This window comes from Pongo abelii, chromosome 20, assembly GCF_028885655.2.
Source record: "Pongo abelii isolate AG06213 chromosome 20, NHGRI_mPonAbe1-v2.0_pri, whole genome shotgun sequence".
NCBI lineage: Eukaryota > Metazoa > Chordata > Mammalia > Primates > Hominidae > Pongo > Pongo abelii.
Window position 1 is genome coordinate 46,852,444 of NC_072005.2, and position 15,738 is coordinate 46,868,181.

A 15,738-nucleotide genomic window follows, 5' to 3' on the forward strand; every position below is an offset into this window, starting at 1 on the left:
CCTAGACTTAATCTTCCCATATACGACCGTGCTCACCAAAGCGTAACTGTCCTGTTTACTAAGGAAGAATTTCCCTGAGGGAAGGACAGGAGGGCTACTCACCCCTTCTCCACTCACACCCACCCCAGGATCTGCCTCTGTGCCTAACACTGGAGTTTACCTCAATCTCTTCTGCTATTGTTCCCTCTGCCTGCTAATAGTAGTAGCCCCTGACAAAGCAGGAATTGCCCTTAAAGGAGACTTAACTCACCCTCAAATATGATCTCTTCCCAAACACTCCCTTTCCACTGGCAGGAAAACCAAATCCAGAAAGTGGAACTAAGGACACAGAGCAGGAGAGACGGGAGCTCAGGGCCACTCACGCATGTCCTCTGCCCACTGTCTGTTTTCCGTCCTCTGTAGACCTTTATATAAAATGAGAAACATAAATAACAATCATAATATTAATAGGGATGATACAATCAATCTAGTGGGTTTCCCTAAGGATCTGGGTTGGAAACCAGTGGAGGTCTTTGTAAATTACAACCCTTGGGACACTTGAGATTTTTCCACCATTTGGGGGTTGTTATTACTATTTCTCCAGACCTAGCCAATCCCTCTGCCAACTGATAACATGAGGTACTCTTCTCCACGTGTGGGGAAAGTTCCCCTGAAATATGGCTCTTGTCTTCTGCCCCTTTCCCAACCAGAGATGGGCAGTGAAGGTTCTATGTCACCCATCCTGGCCTCACTCTGAGGTTCCAATGAGGATTCTGGGCATCAAGAGACAGCTCTGGGTCAAAGCAAAATCAATTCAGTCCCTGGGCCCAGTGCTGGGCTGCTGGGCTTTCTGGGAGGACCTGCTGGGCTTGCTACACACTCCTCCTCCCAGAAACTCCACACCCACAGCCCTGGGTCTTCCTAGCCCCAAGACTTTCAAGTCCATATGCCTGGAATCCCCCCTCCTGAGACCCTTAACCCTGCATCCTCCACAACAGAAGACCCCCAAATGCACAGCCACACTTCATCTTACCCTAATAAAACCCAGACCTTTGCATTCTTCTCCTTGGGAACCCCCAACTCTACAACTTTGGGGTGCATTCTCACTCCCAGATCCCAAATCCAAAGCCCAGGTGCTCCCCTGTGCAAATATTCCAAACTCCTCAGTTCCACAGTTTATCTGTTGCCCGCTCCTAAATCCACAGCCCTGCAGCAACCCTCATGAAATACCAGATTTAGTCTGGAGGTTCCCCTCCTTGTTCAGCTTCCCTGGGGTTCCCCTCCTCCTCCCTTGCTGGCTGTGTCCTAAGCTGTGCGGGACTCAGGGTTGGGGTGTAGTTGGGAGGTGAAATGAGGTGATTACGTAATCAGCCAAAGTCCATCCCTCTTTTTCAGGCAGTATAAAGGCAAACCACCCCAGCCATCCCCATCTATCATCCCACTGCCACCATGCTCGCCTCAGGGCTGCTCCTGGTGGCCTTGCTGGCCTGCCTGACTGTGATGGTCTTGATGTCTGTCTGGCAGCAGAGGAAGAGCAGGGGGAACCTGCCTCCGGGACCCACCCCATTGCCCTTCATTGGAAACTACCTGCAGCTGAACACAGAGCAGATGTATAACTCCCTCATGAAGGTGTCCCAAGGCAGGGAGATGGGTGGCACGGGGTGGGGGCTGCCCAGTTGGCTGGGGCTTTGCGGCAGGGGATTGACCAGTGTGGACCAGAGTCTTAGGAAAGGGAGTTTTGGAGTTTCAGCATCAGGGTCCTAGCAGGAAAGACAGGATCTTGGGATGTCCAGCTCCCTGACTGTGAGAAGCTGGGGGTGAAGCATCCCAGTACATGATATCTCGGTGCTGGGCCCATTCAGAGTGGTGGGGACTGCTCCCTCTAACCACTCCCACCTGCCTCCATCAGATCAGTGAGCGCTATGGCCCCGTGTTCACCATTCACTTGGGGCCCCGGCGGGTCGTGGTGCTGTGCGGACATGATGCCGTCAAGGAGGCTCTGGTGGACCAGGCTGAGGAGTTCAGCGGGCGAGGCGAGCAGGCCACCTTCAACTGGCTCTTCAAAGGCTATGGTGAGGGGGTGCCCAAGAGGGGGAAGGTGGCTAGGTGGACGCAATGGTCTCAGTGTCCCCAGCCTTCTGCCTAACTCTCCTGCCCACTGGAGTCTATGGCAGAGCCCCCTGTCTGGTCTTCTCTCCCCATCTCCCTTCATTGTGGCCTCTCCATGTGTACCCTTCACCTGTCTCCAGCGTCCCTGTCCTGATTCCTCCCTGCCTCTCTCTGCCCCATCTCCTCATTCTCTCTCACTGGAGTCTCCTCTTTCCCCTCTCTCTCCATCTCTGAGGACATCCTGGGTTTCTCTTTTCCAGCCCTGGTCCTCTGTCTTCATTTGTCTTTTTGTTGCTCTCAGCTTCTGAGCTTCTCCGTGTTTCTCCTCTCTCCGCTTCCCTCTCCCACTTCTTCCTCTGTCTTAGGATTTCCGGGTATTCCTACTTCCACATCTCCAGCCTCCAACTCCTGGTAACTGTCTGTCCTCCTTCCCCATCCTCTCCGTTTCTGTCTCCGTATTTTTCTCTCTTCTCTAGTTCAGCTTAAGAATCTTTCACCATTTTTATTTCCTCCTCCCAGATCTCCCCATATCTCACTTCCCCTCCCTCCATCTCTCTCTCTCTTTCTCTCCCCACTTCCTTCCCTTCCTCCATGGAGTATCCCCGTATCCCTCTGTTTCTCTGTGCATCTGTCTGTCTGGCCTTTCTGCTTCTCTTCTGATTCTCTTATTCTTTCTACCCGGTCCCTCTCTCTCTCTCTGTCTCTCTCTCTCTCTCTGTCTCTCTCTCTCTCTCGCTCGCTCGCTCTCGTGTTTCTCTGACTGAGTTTGCAGCTCTCCTTGGCACTCGCGCTGAATCCATCTCTCTCCCACCCACTCCCTCTCTGCTCCACCCTTGGGGAGCCCCTTGGAGCTGGTCTACTCCTGCCGCCACTGCCCCCTGACCTCTCTCCACCCCCGCGTTCACCTCCCCAGGGGTGGTGTTCAGCAATGGGGAGCGCGCCAAGCAGCTCCGGCGCTTCTCCATCGCCACCCTGCGGGATTTTGGTGTGGGCAAGCGCGGCATCGAGGAACGCATCCAGGAGGAGGCGGGCTTCCTCATCGAGGCCCTCTGGGGTACGCACGGTGAGTAGGGGACCCCGAGTGCGGGGGCGGGGACCCGCGCTTTCTGCCTGGGGATGGGGACTAGGTGGGGAAAGGGGCCCGCACTTCCAGCCCTGGAGTCTGGCGCTGGGATTTGGCTTAACAGGGCCCTGCCTCCTGGAATTCTGACTCTCTGAGTTGACTCTCTCCCCCACCCCCTTCTCCTGCCACACCTGCAGGCGCCAATATCGATCCTACCTTCTTCCTGAGCCGCACCGTCTCCAATGTCATCAGCTCCATTGTCTTTGGGGACCGCTTTGACTATGAGGACAAAGAGTTCCTGTCACTGTTGCGCATGATGCTGGGAAGCTTCCAGTTCACGGCAACCTCCACGGGGCAGGTAACCGGCTGCAGCCCGCCAGTGACGCCCCTACCACAACCTGCCAACTGCTCCCCTACCTGGAGACAGGTGCCCCAAACTCCCACCCCCCTCCAGACAGTGTCCCCTCAAAATCAGCCCCCACTATTGGACAACTGGACAGTTGCACCAGAACCCAGGAGGGATGCCCAATACCCAGTCTCCAAGGACACCTGGATAGCTCAACAGGTGTTCCCCAAAACAGAGCCTGCCAGAAGGATGCATACCCTCAGCTCAGCTCTCTCACCTGGGCATGTGTTCCCATCCCCAACTTACCATAATTTGTAACAGGTGCTCCCTACCCAGTTCTTCTGAATATTTTAACACCTGGACAAGTGACTGTGTCAACCTGCCTCCTGCATACCTGAACACCTAGTGCTGCAAAATCCAGCCCATCATAATCATTTCACATCTACACAAATGTCCCAGATTAGCCAACTGGAATATCTGGCCAAGCGCCCTCTACTTCACCCACTTAAATACCTGAAAACATGGACAGGTGCCCTAACCAATACCCTAAACACATAAATATCTAGACAGATTATTCCCTGACACCCAAATAAGTGTTCCCCAACACTTTCCAATCACACACCTTACAGAGGTGCCTGCAATGCATCACACTTGGATAGGTAAATACCTGAACAGGTATCCCCTCCACTTCAACATCTTCACCAGCCCCACTTTAATACCTGAACACCCATACAAAAGCCCCCAATCCAGACCCAGTAAGTATCTGCACAGCTGTCTCCAACCAAGCCCACTTGAATGCCTAAATACCTAGGCAGGTGCCACCCACCTCATACCAGCCCCACCTGAAAAGCTAAACACCTGGACAGGTGTCTTCCAACTCAACTTCACTTGAATATCTGAACACCTAGATGTGTGCTCCAATCCAGCCTCATTTGCATACCTGAAACCTGGATATATGCCTCAGTTCTTCTCACCTAAATTACTAGACCGTGGCCCTGGCACCTAACCCATGTGAAAACTTAGATATACGTTTCCATCCAACCCCACTGAAATACCTAAACACCTGGACAGATGCCTTTAACTCAGTTCCTTCCTTGCTATGAAACAAATCCCCATTCCCATCAGCTCCTGCACCATGACTGCTGTCCTTCCCTTCCTATCCTCTCTCTGCAACCCCAGCTCTATGAGATGTTCTCTTCGGTGATGAAACACGTGCCAGGACCACAGCAACAGGCCTTTAAGGAGCTGCAAGGGCTGGAGGACTTCATAGCCAAGAAGGTGGAGCACAACCAGCGCACGCTGGATCCCAATTCCCCACGGGACTTCATCGACTCTTTTCTCATCCGCATGCAGGAGGTACATCCCAGCAGACAGTGCAGGCAGGTGCAAAGCCAGGCAGAGGGAAATCAGGATGGGAGTGGGGTGGGCAGACGACACAGGACCATTCAAATTAGCCCTCGTCATAATAATCCTCACAATTGGCCAGGCGCAGTGGCTCACGACCTGTAATCCCAGCACTTTGGGAGGCCGAGGCAGGTGGATCACCTAAGGTCAGGAGTTCGAGACTAGCCTGGCTAACATGGTGAAACCCCGTCTCTACTAAAAATACAAAAATGAGCTAGGCATGGTGGCATGTGCCTGTAATCCCAGCTACTCAGGAGGCTGAGACAGAAGAATTGTTTGAACCTGGGAGGCAGAGGTTGCAGTGAGCCGGGATCATGCCATTGCACTCTGGCCTGAGTGACAGAGCAAGACTCTGTTAAAAAAAAAAAAAAAAATCCTGACAATCCCAACTATATCAACCACTGCTGTTCCATCTACTGAGCCCTCACCCACAAGCACGACTTGTGCACGTGCATTAGAATAGCAAGCACTTCTACAGCACTACCATGTGCCAGGCACTGCGTTAAGTGCTTTAAGATAGTCCCCCATGGAACACTCATAACAGCTCTTGAAGGAGGTTCAATCATGGCCCCAATTGTACAAAGGAGGAAACTGAGGCCCAGAGAGTTTAAGTGTCTTAACTGAGGTCACACAGCGAGGAAGCCATGGTACCCCAAGCTCAAACCCTGGTCTCTCTGAGCCTAAAGCTGGTGCTTTTAGCCACCATGCTCTCTAACCGTTCATGTCCTGGTTATCAGACGCACCTCTGTGGACAGGTGACCTGGCTTTACATTGCAGGGTCCCCACCTCCCTCTGGATGTCAGCCTCCCATGTGGGAAGGCATTAGGGAGTCTGAAGCTCAGGGAGAAAGGATCAAGGGAGGGATTCCTCCACAGTAAGTTTCAAGATTTATAGGGAAGAAATAGGATACTGTTGCTTAAAATTCTGTGCTTGTATCTCAGAAAAACTCTTCATCTTGCCATCTCTGTATTACTTTCTCTTCATCTCCCCTCATCCTTCTCTTTCCAAATATTCCTATCATTAAAAAAGTAACAGACTGGGCAACATGGCAAAACCTCATCTGTACAACAAAATACAAAAAAAATGGCTAGGCATGGTGGTGCACGCCTGTGGTCCCAGCTACTAAGGAGGTTGAGGTGGGAGGATAGCTTGAGCCCAGGGTGGACAGAGGTTGCAATGAGCCAACATCACAGCACTGCACTCCAGCCTGGGTGACAGAATAAGACCGTGTCTCAAAAAAAATGAATTAATTTTTTAACAATTAACAAGTGAGCCTGCATAGTCATGCGCATGTGCAGTTCCAGCTACTCAGGAGGCTGAGGCTGCAGTATTCCTCGAACCCAGGAGTTCGAGTCCAGCCTGTGCAACTTAGCAAGACCAAGTCTGTGTAAGAAAAAAAAAAAAACTGACAGCTAAGTTGATAATTAAAGGACAGATGATCAGCAAGGTAAAGAAGGTGAGAAGGAAGAGCATTTTGGGCAAAGCCAGCAGCAGCCAGGGCAAGGGCTGGAACCTGGAGTAAGTTTGACAAATCTAGGGTCCCTCTTTCCACCTTTGGTCTGTACCAAAGAGAGGTAGATCCAAAGGAAAAGCCCTAGAAGGGCCACAAGAGCATGGAGAGTGAGCTTGGTTTAAAGCGCCCTCTCCCTGCAGGAGGAGAAGAACCCCAACACAGAGTTCTACTTGAAGAACCTGGTGATGACCACGCTGAACCTCTTCTTTGCGGGCACTGAGACCGTCAGCACCACCCTGCGCTACGGCTTCCTGCTGCTCATGAAGCACCCAGAGGTGGAGGGTAAGACTGGAAAGGGAGGAAAGTGAAGGGCCCCAGACCCTCAAAACTCCCCTGAGCCTGGTGCAGTGTACCCACCTATCCCAGATCCCAGGACCCTGAGACATGCCTTGCTGTCCAGAGACAGGACAATATTCAGCTGATAGGCATGAGCTGAGTCTCACTAGCTATTAAAATATTGAAAATGTCTGCACTGATTGGTCAGTCAATCTTGTCCCAAGCCCACTAAGTGCCCGCTGCCTCCTCCTCTGGATCATCCCCTAAGTTCCTCCCTGTGCCTCCCCTGTGATTCTGACACAACCTGGTTTAACAGGCTCCTGTTCCAACAATGTGAATGGCTGATGTCTGTTATGAATGGTCTACCTCCGTGTCATAGGTGGAGCTATGTCAACCACCCTGTTTTACCTATTCGGACTATCATCCCTGCTCTGAGACTCCTAGATACCTAAACACATTCCCCTCCTCCCCCAGCCAAGGTCCATGAGGAGATTAACAGAGTGATCGGCAAGAACCGGCAGCCCAAGTTTGAGGACCGGGCCAAGATGCCCTACACGGAGGCAGTGATCCACGAGATCCAAAGATGTGGAGACATGCTCCCCATGGGTGTGGCCCGCAGGGTCAACAAGGACACCAAGTTTCGAGATTTTTTCCTCCCTAAGGTGCTGTCTCCCCTCCACCACCACCACTCAGACTACAGGGACTTCCAGCCTCTCTCTGTGTCCCCAGAATCCTGCCCCCATTAGCTTTCTAGACTCTGTCCCACTCCCTCAATCAGCCAAAAAAGACTTCCCCAACCACCATATCTGTTCCACCTTTCCACTTAGACACTCCTGAGTCCTGCATCTCGCCAGACTCTTTGTGTCAGGACAATATACCCCATGTTCCCAAACTTCCTGTCTTAAGAAACAGGAGCCCCCTTTCCATTAGGCCTTTTGCCTTAGGGACACAAATCTCAGGTCCCCCAAACACCCTGCCTAGTGGAACATGGACCCCATGTCTCCCAAACTCCCTGTTTCAGAGACATGAACTTTCTATCCCCAAAAGCTCCTCCCTCAGAGGTCCCCAACTCCTCAATGCCTGCCACTCCCCTCACCTGGGGCACCCTAGTTCCCCCTGCAGCCTCTGTCTACTTTCACCAATCCCCCCAATCTGCCTCATTACACACACCTTCCTCCTCCCTCCCAGGGCACCGAAGTGTTCCCTATGCTGGGCTCCGTGCTGAGAGACCCCAGGTTCTTCTCCAACCCCCAGGACTTCTATCCCCAGCACTTCCTGGATGAGAAGGGGCAGTTTAAGAAGAGTGATGCTTTTGTACCCTTTTCCATCGGTAAGAGACCACTGTTTGCTGCCAGGCCACGGCTCACACCAGCAGGGGCCTCTCTCACCCACTTCCTCTCTCTACGGTGTAGCCTGGTATTTCTCCAGCTTGGAAGTTCCTTTTAGAATCTACCATTGAGCCGCCACCATCTGATACTCCCTTAACTGCCAAGCACCCAATACCTGCGCCCAGGTAAAAGGGAAGGAAACATCTTCCCCCATAGATTTATTTGTCTAGGGTCACACAGCAGATTCTTCAGATCCCTGAAAAGGAGATAATGGCACAGCACAGCAGTCATATTTGCAAGTGTATCTGGCGGGTAGGGGCATCTAAACCTCCCATTGCTACACCTGGCATGGATCACCTCATCTATGATGGATGCATGACATTATGCCTTTTTCAAAACCCATAGAACTGTACAACACAGAGTAAACCCTAATGTAAACTATGGACTTTGGTTAGTAATAATATATCAATATTGGTTCACCATTGTTATATCTCTTATAGAAGGAAACTGAGGCTCAGGGAGGATCAGAGTCTCCTCTGAAAGTCTCTCAGGCCATAATATTCCACCCCTCCTCCCTGGAGAATGCAGCCTGGGGTCAGTAGGGGGTGGGGCTGCACTGAGAGTGGGCTTCACCTGCACCCCTCCTGCCTCTCCTCCTCAGGAAAGCGGTACTGTTTCGGAGAAGGCCTGGCCAGAATGGAGCTCTTTCTCTTCTTCACCACCATCATGCAGAACTTTCGCTTCAAGTCCCCCCAGTCGCCTAAGGACATCGACGTGTCCCCCAAACACGTGGGCTTTGCCACGATTCCACGAAACTATACCATGAGCTTCCTGCCCCACTGAGCGAGGGCTATGCTGGTGCAGGGCTGGTGGGCGGGGCCAGGGAAAGGGCGGGGGCAGGGGCGGGGCTTGCGGGAGGGGCGGGGCTAAGAATGGGGGCAGGATGGGGGAAAGGAAGGGGAGAGGTGGTTAGAGGGAAGAGAAGAAACAGAAGGGGCTCAGTTCACCTTGAGTTCCTTCAGAGCTATGATGAGAGGAAGGGAAACCTTACAGTATGCTATGAAGAATAGTAATAATAGCAGCTCTTATTTCCTGAACAAGTACCTCCGTGTCAGCTTTGCTCAAAAAGCGTTGCACGCTCACCTCACTTAATTGCCACGAACCTCTGCGAAGGGGAAAAGCGTTCATGCCCATTTTACACGTGACAAAGCTGAGGCTCAGAAAGTTGTCTCTATCTGATGTCTCACAAAACATAAGTGCCCAGATCTGTGAACACAGATCTGTGCCCATAGCCCTCTAGACAGATTCTTAAAAACCACCCCTTCCTCACGTAAAACAGCTCAGTATACCATCACACGGCCTGCACGTCCCTGTCCTGGGGGTTTTTCCAGAGACCTGGCGGGCGGCTGTCCTGCCTTCTCTGCACACTTGCCTACTCAGCACGCTTTGAACACCAGGGTGTAGTCCGAGCTCGCTACCAGGTAAGGCCACTGTGGCCCAATCAGAGTCAGTCCAGGACACAATGAGACACGAATGGACATACAGAGTCAGTCCATTGACAATTCCTTTGCAGAGCAGAAGTTTTTAATTTTAATGACATTCTGTCATTGTATCTCTTAATGAAGAAGTTGAAGGAGAGAATCACTTTAATGCTGGGAGAACTCTGGATCAGGACATACCACATGCATGTTTGTGATCATGTGCAGGCTTGCATGTGAGCATATGACTGCATATTCTCCTCCGTGTATGCATGAAACACATTCCACTATGGGTTTCTGAAGGTGGGGCTCTCCTGATGGATCTGGGGTCTGTTGTGAGACCCAGCTAAGAGTTTCACAATCACCTGCCCACTCTCAAAGAAGTTAGTGTGTGTCCCCCTTAGAAACTCCCTTACAGCATTCATGAAAATTAACTCCAAGTTTATTGTAGACCTAAATGAAAAGTGAGTATAAAACTTCTAGAAGATAACAGAGGAGAAAATCTAGATGATCTTAAGTTTGGTGATGGCTTATTAGATACAACACCAAAAGAACAATCCTTGAAAGAAGCAATCGATAAGTTCTGTGTCATTAAAATTAAAAATTTCTGCTCTGCAAAATAATTGTCAAGAGAATGACAATACAAGCTGCAGACTGGGAGAACATATTTGCTGGGAACATACCTGATGAAGGACTTACATTCAAAATACACAAAGAACTGTTAAAACTCAACAATAGAAAACAACCCAATTAAAGAATGGGCAAAAATCTGAGCAGACACCTCACCAAAGAAAATATACACACAGCAAATAAGCATAAGGAAAGATGCTCCACATCATGTCAGTAGCAATTTCAAATTCAAACAATAATGATATACCATTACCTACCTATTAGAATGTCTAAAATCCAAAACTGACAACACCAAATGCTGACAAGGAGGTGGCTCAACAGGAACTGTCATTCACTGATGGTGGGAATGCAAAATGGCACAGCTACTTTGGAAGACAGATTGGCGGTTTCTTGCAAAGCTAAACATATTTTTACTATGTGATACAGCAATCATGCTCTTCTGTATTAACCCAAATGAGTTGAAAATGTATAGCCACACAAAAATTTCTGCACAGATATTTATAGCAGCTTTATTCATAGTTGCCAAATCTTGTAAGCAACCAAGATGTTCTTCAATAAGTGAATGGATAAATGAACTGTGGTATGTTCATACAATGAAATATGGCCGGGCGTGATGGCTCATGCCTGTAATTACAGCACTATGGGAGGCCAAGGTGGGCAGATCATTTGAGGTCAGGAATTCGAGACCAGCCTGGCCAACATGGTGAAACCCCATCTCTACTAAAAATATAAAAATTAGCCGGGCATGGTGGCATGCACTTGCAATTCCAGCTACTTGGGAGGCTGAGGTAGGAGAATTGCTTGAACCCATGAGGCGGAGGTTGCAGTGAACTGTGATGGAGCCACTGCACTCCAGCCTGGGTGACACAGTGAGACTTTGTCTCAAAAAATAAGCAAAAAAAAAAAAAAAAAAAGAAACAAAATATGATTTGGCAATACAAAGAAATCAGGCCTCAGAAAGACATGGAAGACCTGAAATGTATGTAGCTAAGTGAAAAAAGCCAGTCTGAAAAGGCCACATACTATATGATTCCAACTATATGACATTCTGGAAAAATGAAACTGTGAAGACAGTACAAAGATAGTAGTTGCCAGGAGTTTAGGGAGGAGGAAGTATGAATAGGTGCAGCACATGTGATTTTTAGGGCAGATAAACTATTCTGTATGATACTGAAATGCTACATGACATTATGCCTTATTCAAAACCCATAGAACTGTACAACAGAAAAAATAAACCCTAATGTAAACTACAGACTTTGGTTCATAATAATATATCAGTATTCATTAATCATTGTAACAAAGGTATCATACTTACACAAGATGTAAGGGGGAAAAGCGAGTATATAGGAACTTTCTTCCATTCCAAGATGGATGAATAGGAACAACTCCAGTCTGCAGCTCCTAGCATGATCGACACAAAAGATGAGTGGTTTCTGCATTTCCAACTGAGTTACCTAGTTCATCTCACTGGAACTGGTTGGACAGTGGGTGCAGCCCATGGAGGATGAGCCAAAACAGGGTGGGGTATTGCCTCACCCGGGAAGTGCAAGGGGTTGGGAGATCTCCCTTTCCTAGCCAAGGGAAGCCGTGACAGAGTGTACCTGGAAAACTGGAACACTCCCGCCCAAATACTGTGCTTTTCCAATGGTCTTAGCAAATGGCACGCCAGGAGATTATATCCCATGCCTGGCTCGGCAGGTCCCATGCCCACAGAGCCTTGCTCACTGCTAGTGCAGCAGTCTGAGATCAAACTGTGAGGCAGCAGCCTGGCTGGGGGAGGGGTGTCTGCCATTGCTGAGGTGTGAGGAGGTAAACAAAGCATACAGGGAAGCTCAAACCGGGTGGAGCCCACCGGAGCTCAGCAAGGCCTGTTGCCTCTGTACATTCCACCTCTGGGGGCAGGGCATAACTAAACAAAAGACAGCAGAAACTTCTACAAACTTAAACATCCTTGTCTGACAGCTCAAAAGAGAGCAGTGGTTCTTCTAGCATGGTGTTTAAGCTCTGAGAACAGACAGACTGCCTCCTCAAGTGGGTCCCTGACCCCCATGTAGCCTAACTGGGAGACACCTCCCAGGAGGGGCTGACTGACATCTCATACACATAGGTGGGTGCCCCTCTGGGACGAAGCTTCCAGAGGAAAGATCAGGCACCAATATCTGCTATTCTGCAGCCTCCACTGGTGATATGCAGGAAAACAGGGTCTGGAGTGGACCTCCAGCAAACTCCAACAGACCTGAAGCTGAGGGACCTGACTGTTAGAAGGAAAACTAACAAACAGAAAGGAAAAGCATCAACATCAACAAAAAAGACATCCTCACCAAAACCCCATTTGTAGGTCACCTACATCAAAGACCAAAGGTGGAGAAACCAGAGCAGAAAACCTGAAAATTCTAAAAACCAGAGCACCTCTTCTCCTCCAAAGGATCACAGCTCCTCACCAGCAACGGAGCAAACCTGGACAGAGAATGACTTTGATGAGCTGGCAGAAGTAGGCTTCAGAAGGTCAGTAATAACAAACTTCTTTGAGCTAAAGGAGCATGTTCTAACCCATTACAAGGAAGCTAAAAACCTTGAAAAAAGACTAGATGAATGGCTAACTAGAATAAACAGTGTAGAGAAGAACTTAAATGACCTGATGGAGCTGAAAACCATGGCACAAGAACTACATGACACATGCACAAGCTTCAATAGCCAATTCAATCAAGTGGAAGAAAGGGTATCAGTGATTGAAGATCAAATGAATAAAATAAGGTGAGAAAACAAGATTAGAGAAAAAGGAGTAAAAAGAAATGAACAAAGCCTCCAAGAAAAATGGGACTGTGTGAAAAGACCAAATCTACGTTTGATTGATGTACCTGAAAGTGATGGGGAGAATGGAACCAAGTTGGAAAACACTCTTCAGGATATAATGCAGGAGAACTTCCCCAACCTAGCAAGGCAGGCCAACATTCAAATTCAGGAAATATAGAGAACACCACAAAGATACTCCTCGAGAAGAGCAACCCCAAGACACGTAATTGTCAGATTCACCAAGATTGAAATGAAAGAAAAAATGTTAAGGGCAGTGAGAGAGAAAGGTCGGGTTACCCACAAAGGGAAGCCCATCAGACTAACAGCAGAACTCTCGGCAGAAACTCTACAAGCCAGAAGAGAGTGGGGGCCAATATTTAACATTCTTAAAGCAAAGAATTTTCAACCCAGAATTTCATATCCAGTCAAACTAAGTCTCATAACTGAAGGAGAAATAAAATCTGTTACAGACAAGCAAATGCTGAGAGATTTTGTCACCACCAGGCCTGCCTTACAAGAGCTCCTGAGGAACCACTAAACATGGAAAGGAACAACCGGTACCAGCCACTGCAAAAACAGGCCAAATTGTAAAGACCATCGAGGCTAGGAAGAAATTGCATCAACTAACGGGCAAAATACCCAGCTAACATCATAATGACAGGATCAAATTCACACATAACAATATTATCCTTAAATGTAAATGGGCTAAATGCCTCAATTAAAAGACACAGACTGTCAAATTGGATAAAGAGTCAAGACCCATCAGTGTGCTGTATTTAAGAGATCCATCTCACGTGCAGAGACACACATAGGCTCAAAATAAAGGGATGGAGGAAGACCTACCAAGCAAATGGAAAGCAAAAAAAAAAAAAAGCAGTGATTGCAATCCTAGTCTCTGATAAAACAGACTTTAAACCAACAAAGATCAAAAGAGACAAAGAAGGCCATTACATAATGGTAAAGGGATCAATTCAACAAAAAGAGCTAACTAGCCTAAATATATATGCACCCAATACAGGTGCATATATATTTATGCACCTAGATTCATAAATATGCACTAGATTCATAGAGCAAGTCCTGAGAGACCTACAAACAGACTTAGACTCCCACACAATAATAATGGGAGAGTTTAACACCCCACTGTCAATATTAGACAGATGATTGAGCCAGAAGCTTAACAAGGATATCCAGGAATTGAACTCAGCTCTGCACCAAGTGGATCTATTAGATATCTACAGAACTCTCCACCCCAAATCAACAGAATATACATTCTTCTCAGCACCACATTGCACTTATTCCAAAATTGACCACATAGCTGAAAGTGAAGCACTCCTCAGCAAATGTAAAAGAACAGAAATCACAACAAACTGTCTCTCAGACCACAGTGGAATCAAATTAGAACTCAGGATTAAGAAACTCACTCAAAACCGCACAGCTACAGGGAAACTGAACAACCTGCTCCTGAATGATTACTGGGTACATAACGAAATGAAGACAGACATAAAGATGTTCTTTGAAACCAATGAGAACAGACACAATGTACTAGAATCTCTGGGACACATTTAAAGCAGTGTGTAGAGGGAAATTTATAGCACTAAATGCCCACAAGAGAAAGCAGGAAAGATCTAAAATTGACACCCTAACATCACAATTAAAAGAGTTAGAGAAGCAAGAGCAAACGAATTCAAAAGCTAGCAGAAGGCAAGAAATAACTAAGATCAGAGCAGAACTGCAGGACATAGAGACACAAAAAGCCCTTCAAAAAATCAATGAATCCAGGAGCTGGTTTTTTGAAAAGACCAACAAAATTGATAGACTGCTAGCAAGAATAATAAAGAAGAAAAGAAAGAAGAATCAAATACAGGCAATAAAAAATGATAAAGGGAATATCACCACCGATCACACAGAAATACAAACTACCATCAGAGAATACTATAAACACCTCTATGCAAATAAACTAGAAAATCTAGAAGAAATGGATAAATTCCTGAACTCATACACCCTCCCAAGACTAAACCAGGAAGAAATTGAATCTCTGAATAGACCAATAACAGGCTCTGAAATTGAGACAATAATTAACGGCCTACCAACCAAAAAAAGTCTAGGACCAGAGGGATTCACAGCCAAATTCTACCAGAGGTACAAAGAGGAGCTGGTACCATTCCTTCTGAAACTATGCCAATCAATAGAAAAAGAGGGAATCCTCCCTAAATCATTTTACGGGGCCAGCATCATCCTGATACCAAAGCCTGGCAGAGACACAACAAAAAAAGAGAATTTTAGACCAATATCCCTCATAAACATCAATGCAAAAATCCTCAATAAAATGCTGGCAAACTGAATCCAGCAGCACATCAAAAAGCTTATCCACCACAATCAAGTTGGCTTCATCCCTGGAATGCAAGGCTAGTTCAACATACACAAATCAATAAATATAATCCATCACATAAACAGAACCATCGACAAAAACCACATGATTATCTCAATAGACACAGAAAAGGCCTTCAACAAAATTCAACAGCAGTTCATGCTAAAAATTCTCAATAAATTAGGTATTGAGTGAACATATCTCAAAATAATAAGAGCTATTTATGACAAACCCACAGCCAATACATACTGAATGGGCAAAAACTGGAAGCATTCCCTTTGAAAACTGGCACAAGACAGGGATGCCCTCTCTCAACACTCCTTTTCAACATAGTGTTCTAATTTCTGGCCAGGGCAATCAGGCAAGAGAAAGAAATAAAAAGTATTCAGTTAGGAAAAGAGGAAGGCAAATTGTTCCTGTTTACAAATGACATGACTGTATATTTAGAAAA

At 47.6% G+C, this 15,738-nt stretch overlaps 1 protein-coding gene across 1 annotated transcript; it reads left to right on the forward strand.

The window, feature by feature from the left end:
• Nucleotides 1-1,407: 1,407 nt before the first annotated feature.
• On the forward strand, nucleotides 1,408-9,115 carry LOC100458875 (cytochrome P450 2A13). The gene is made up of 9 exons (XM_024237225.2): nucleotides 1,408-1,608; nucleotides 1,889-2,051; nucleotides 3,002-3,151; nucleotides 3,349-3,509; nucleotides 4,677-4,853; nucleotides 6,555-6,696; nucleotides 7,165-7,352; nucleotides 7,879-8,020; nucleotides 8,680-9,115. The coding sequence occupies exons 1-9, from the start codon at nucleotides 1,429-1,431 to the stop codon at nucleotides 8,859-8,861; spliced, it is 1,485 nt and encodes a 494-aa protein (XP_024092993.2). The 5' UTR covers nucleotides 1,408-1,428; the 3' UTR covers nucleotides 8,862-9,115.
• The last annotated feature ends 6,623 nt before the right edge of the window (nucleotides 9,116-15,738 follow it).

Bases quoted from the DNA above. Each gene is read 5' to 3' on its own strand.
- LOC100458875 (XM_024237225.2), top strand. From the start codon at position 1,429: ATGCTCGCCTCAGGGCTGCTCCTGGTGGCCTTGCTGGCCTGCCTGACT. The intron at 2,052-3,001 runs GTGAGGGGGTGC...TCACCTCCCCAG, and splicing joins CTGGCTCTTCAAAGGCTATG to GGGTGGTGTTCAGCAATGGG. The intron at 8,021-8,679 runs GTAAGAGACCAC...TCTCCTCCTCAG, and splicing joins TTTTGTACCCTTTTCCATCG to GAAAGCGGTACTGTTTCGGA.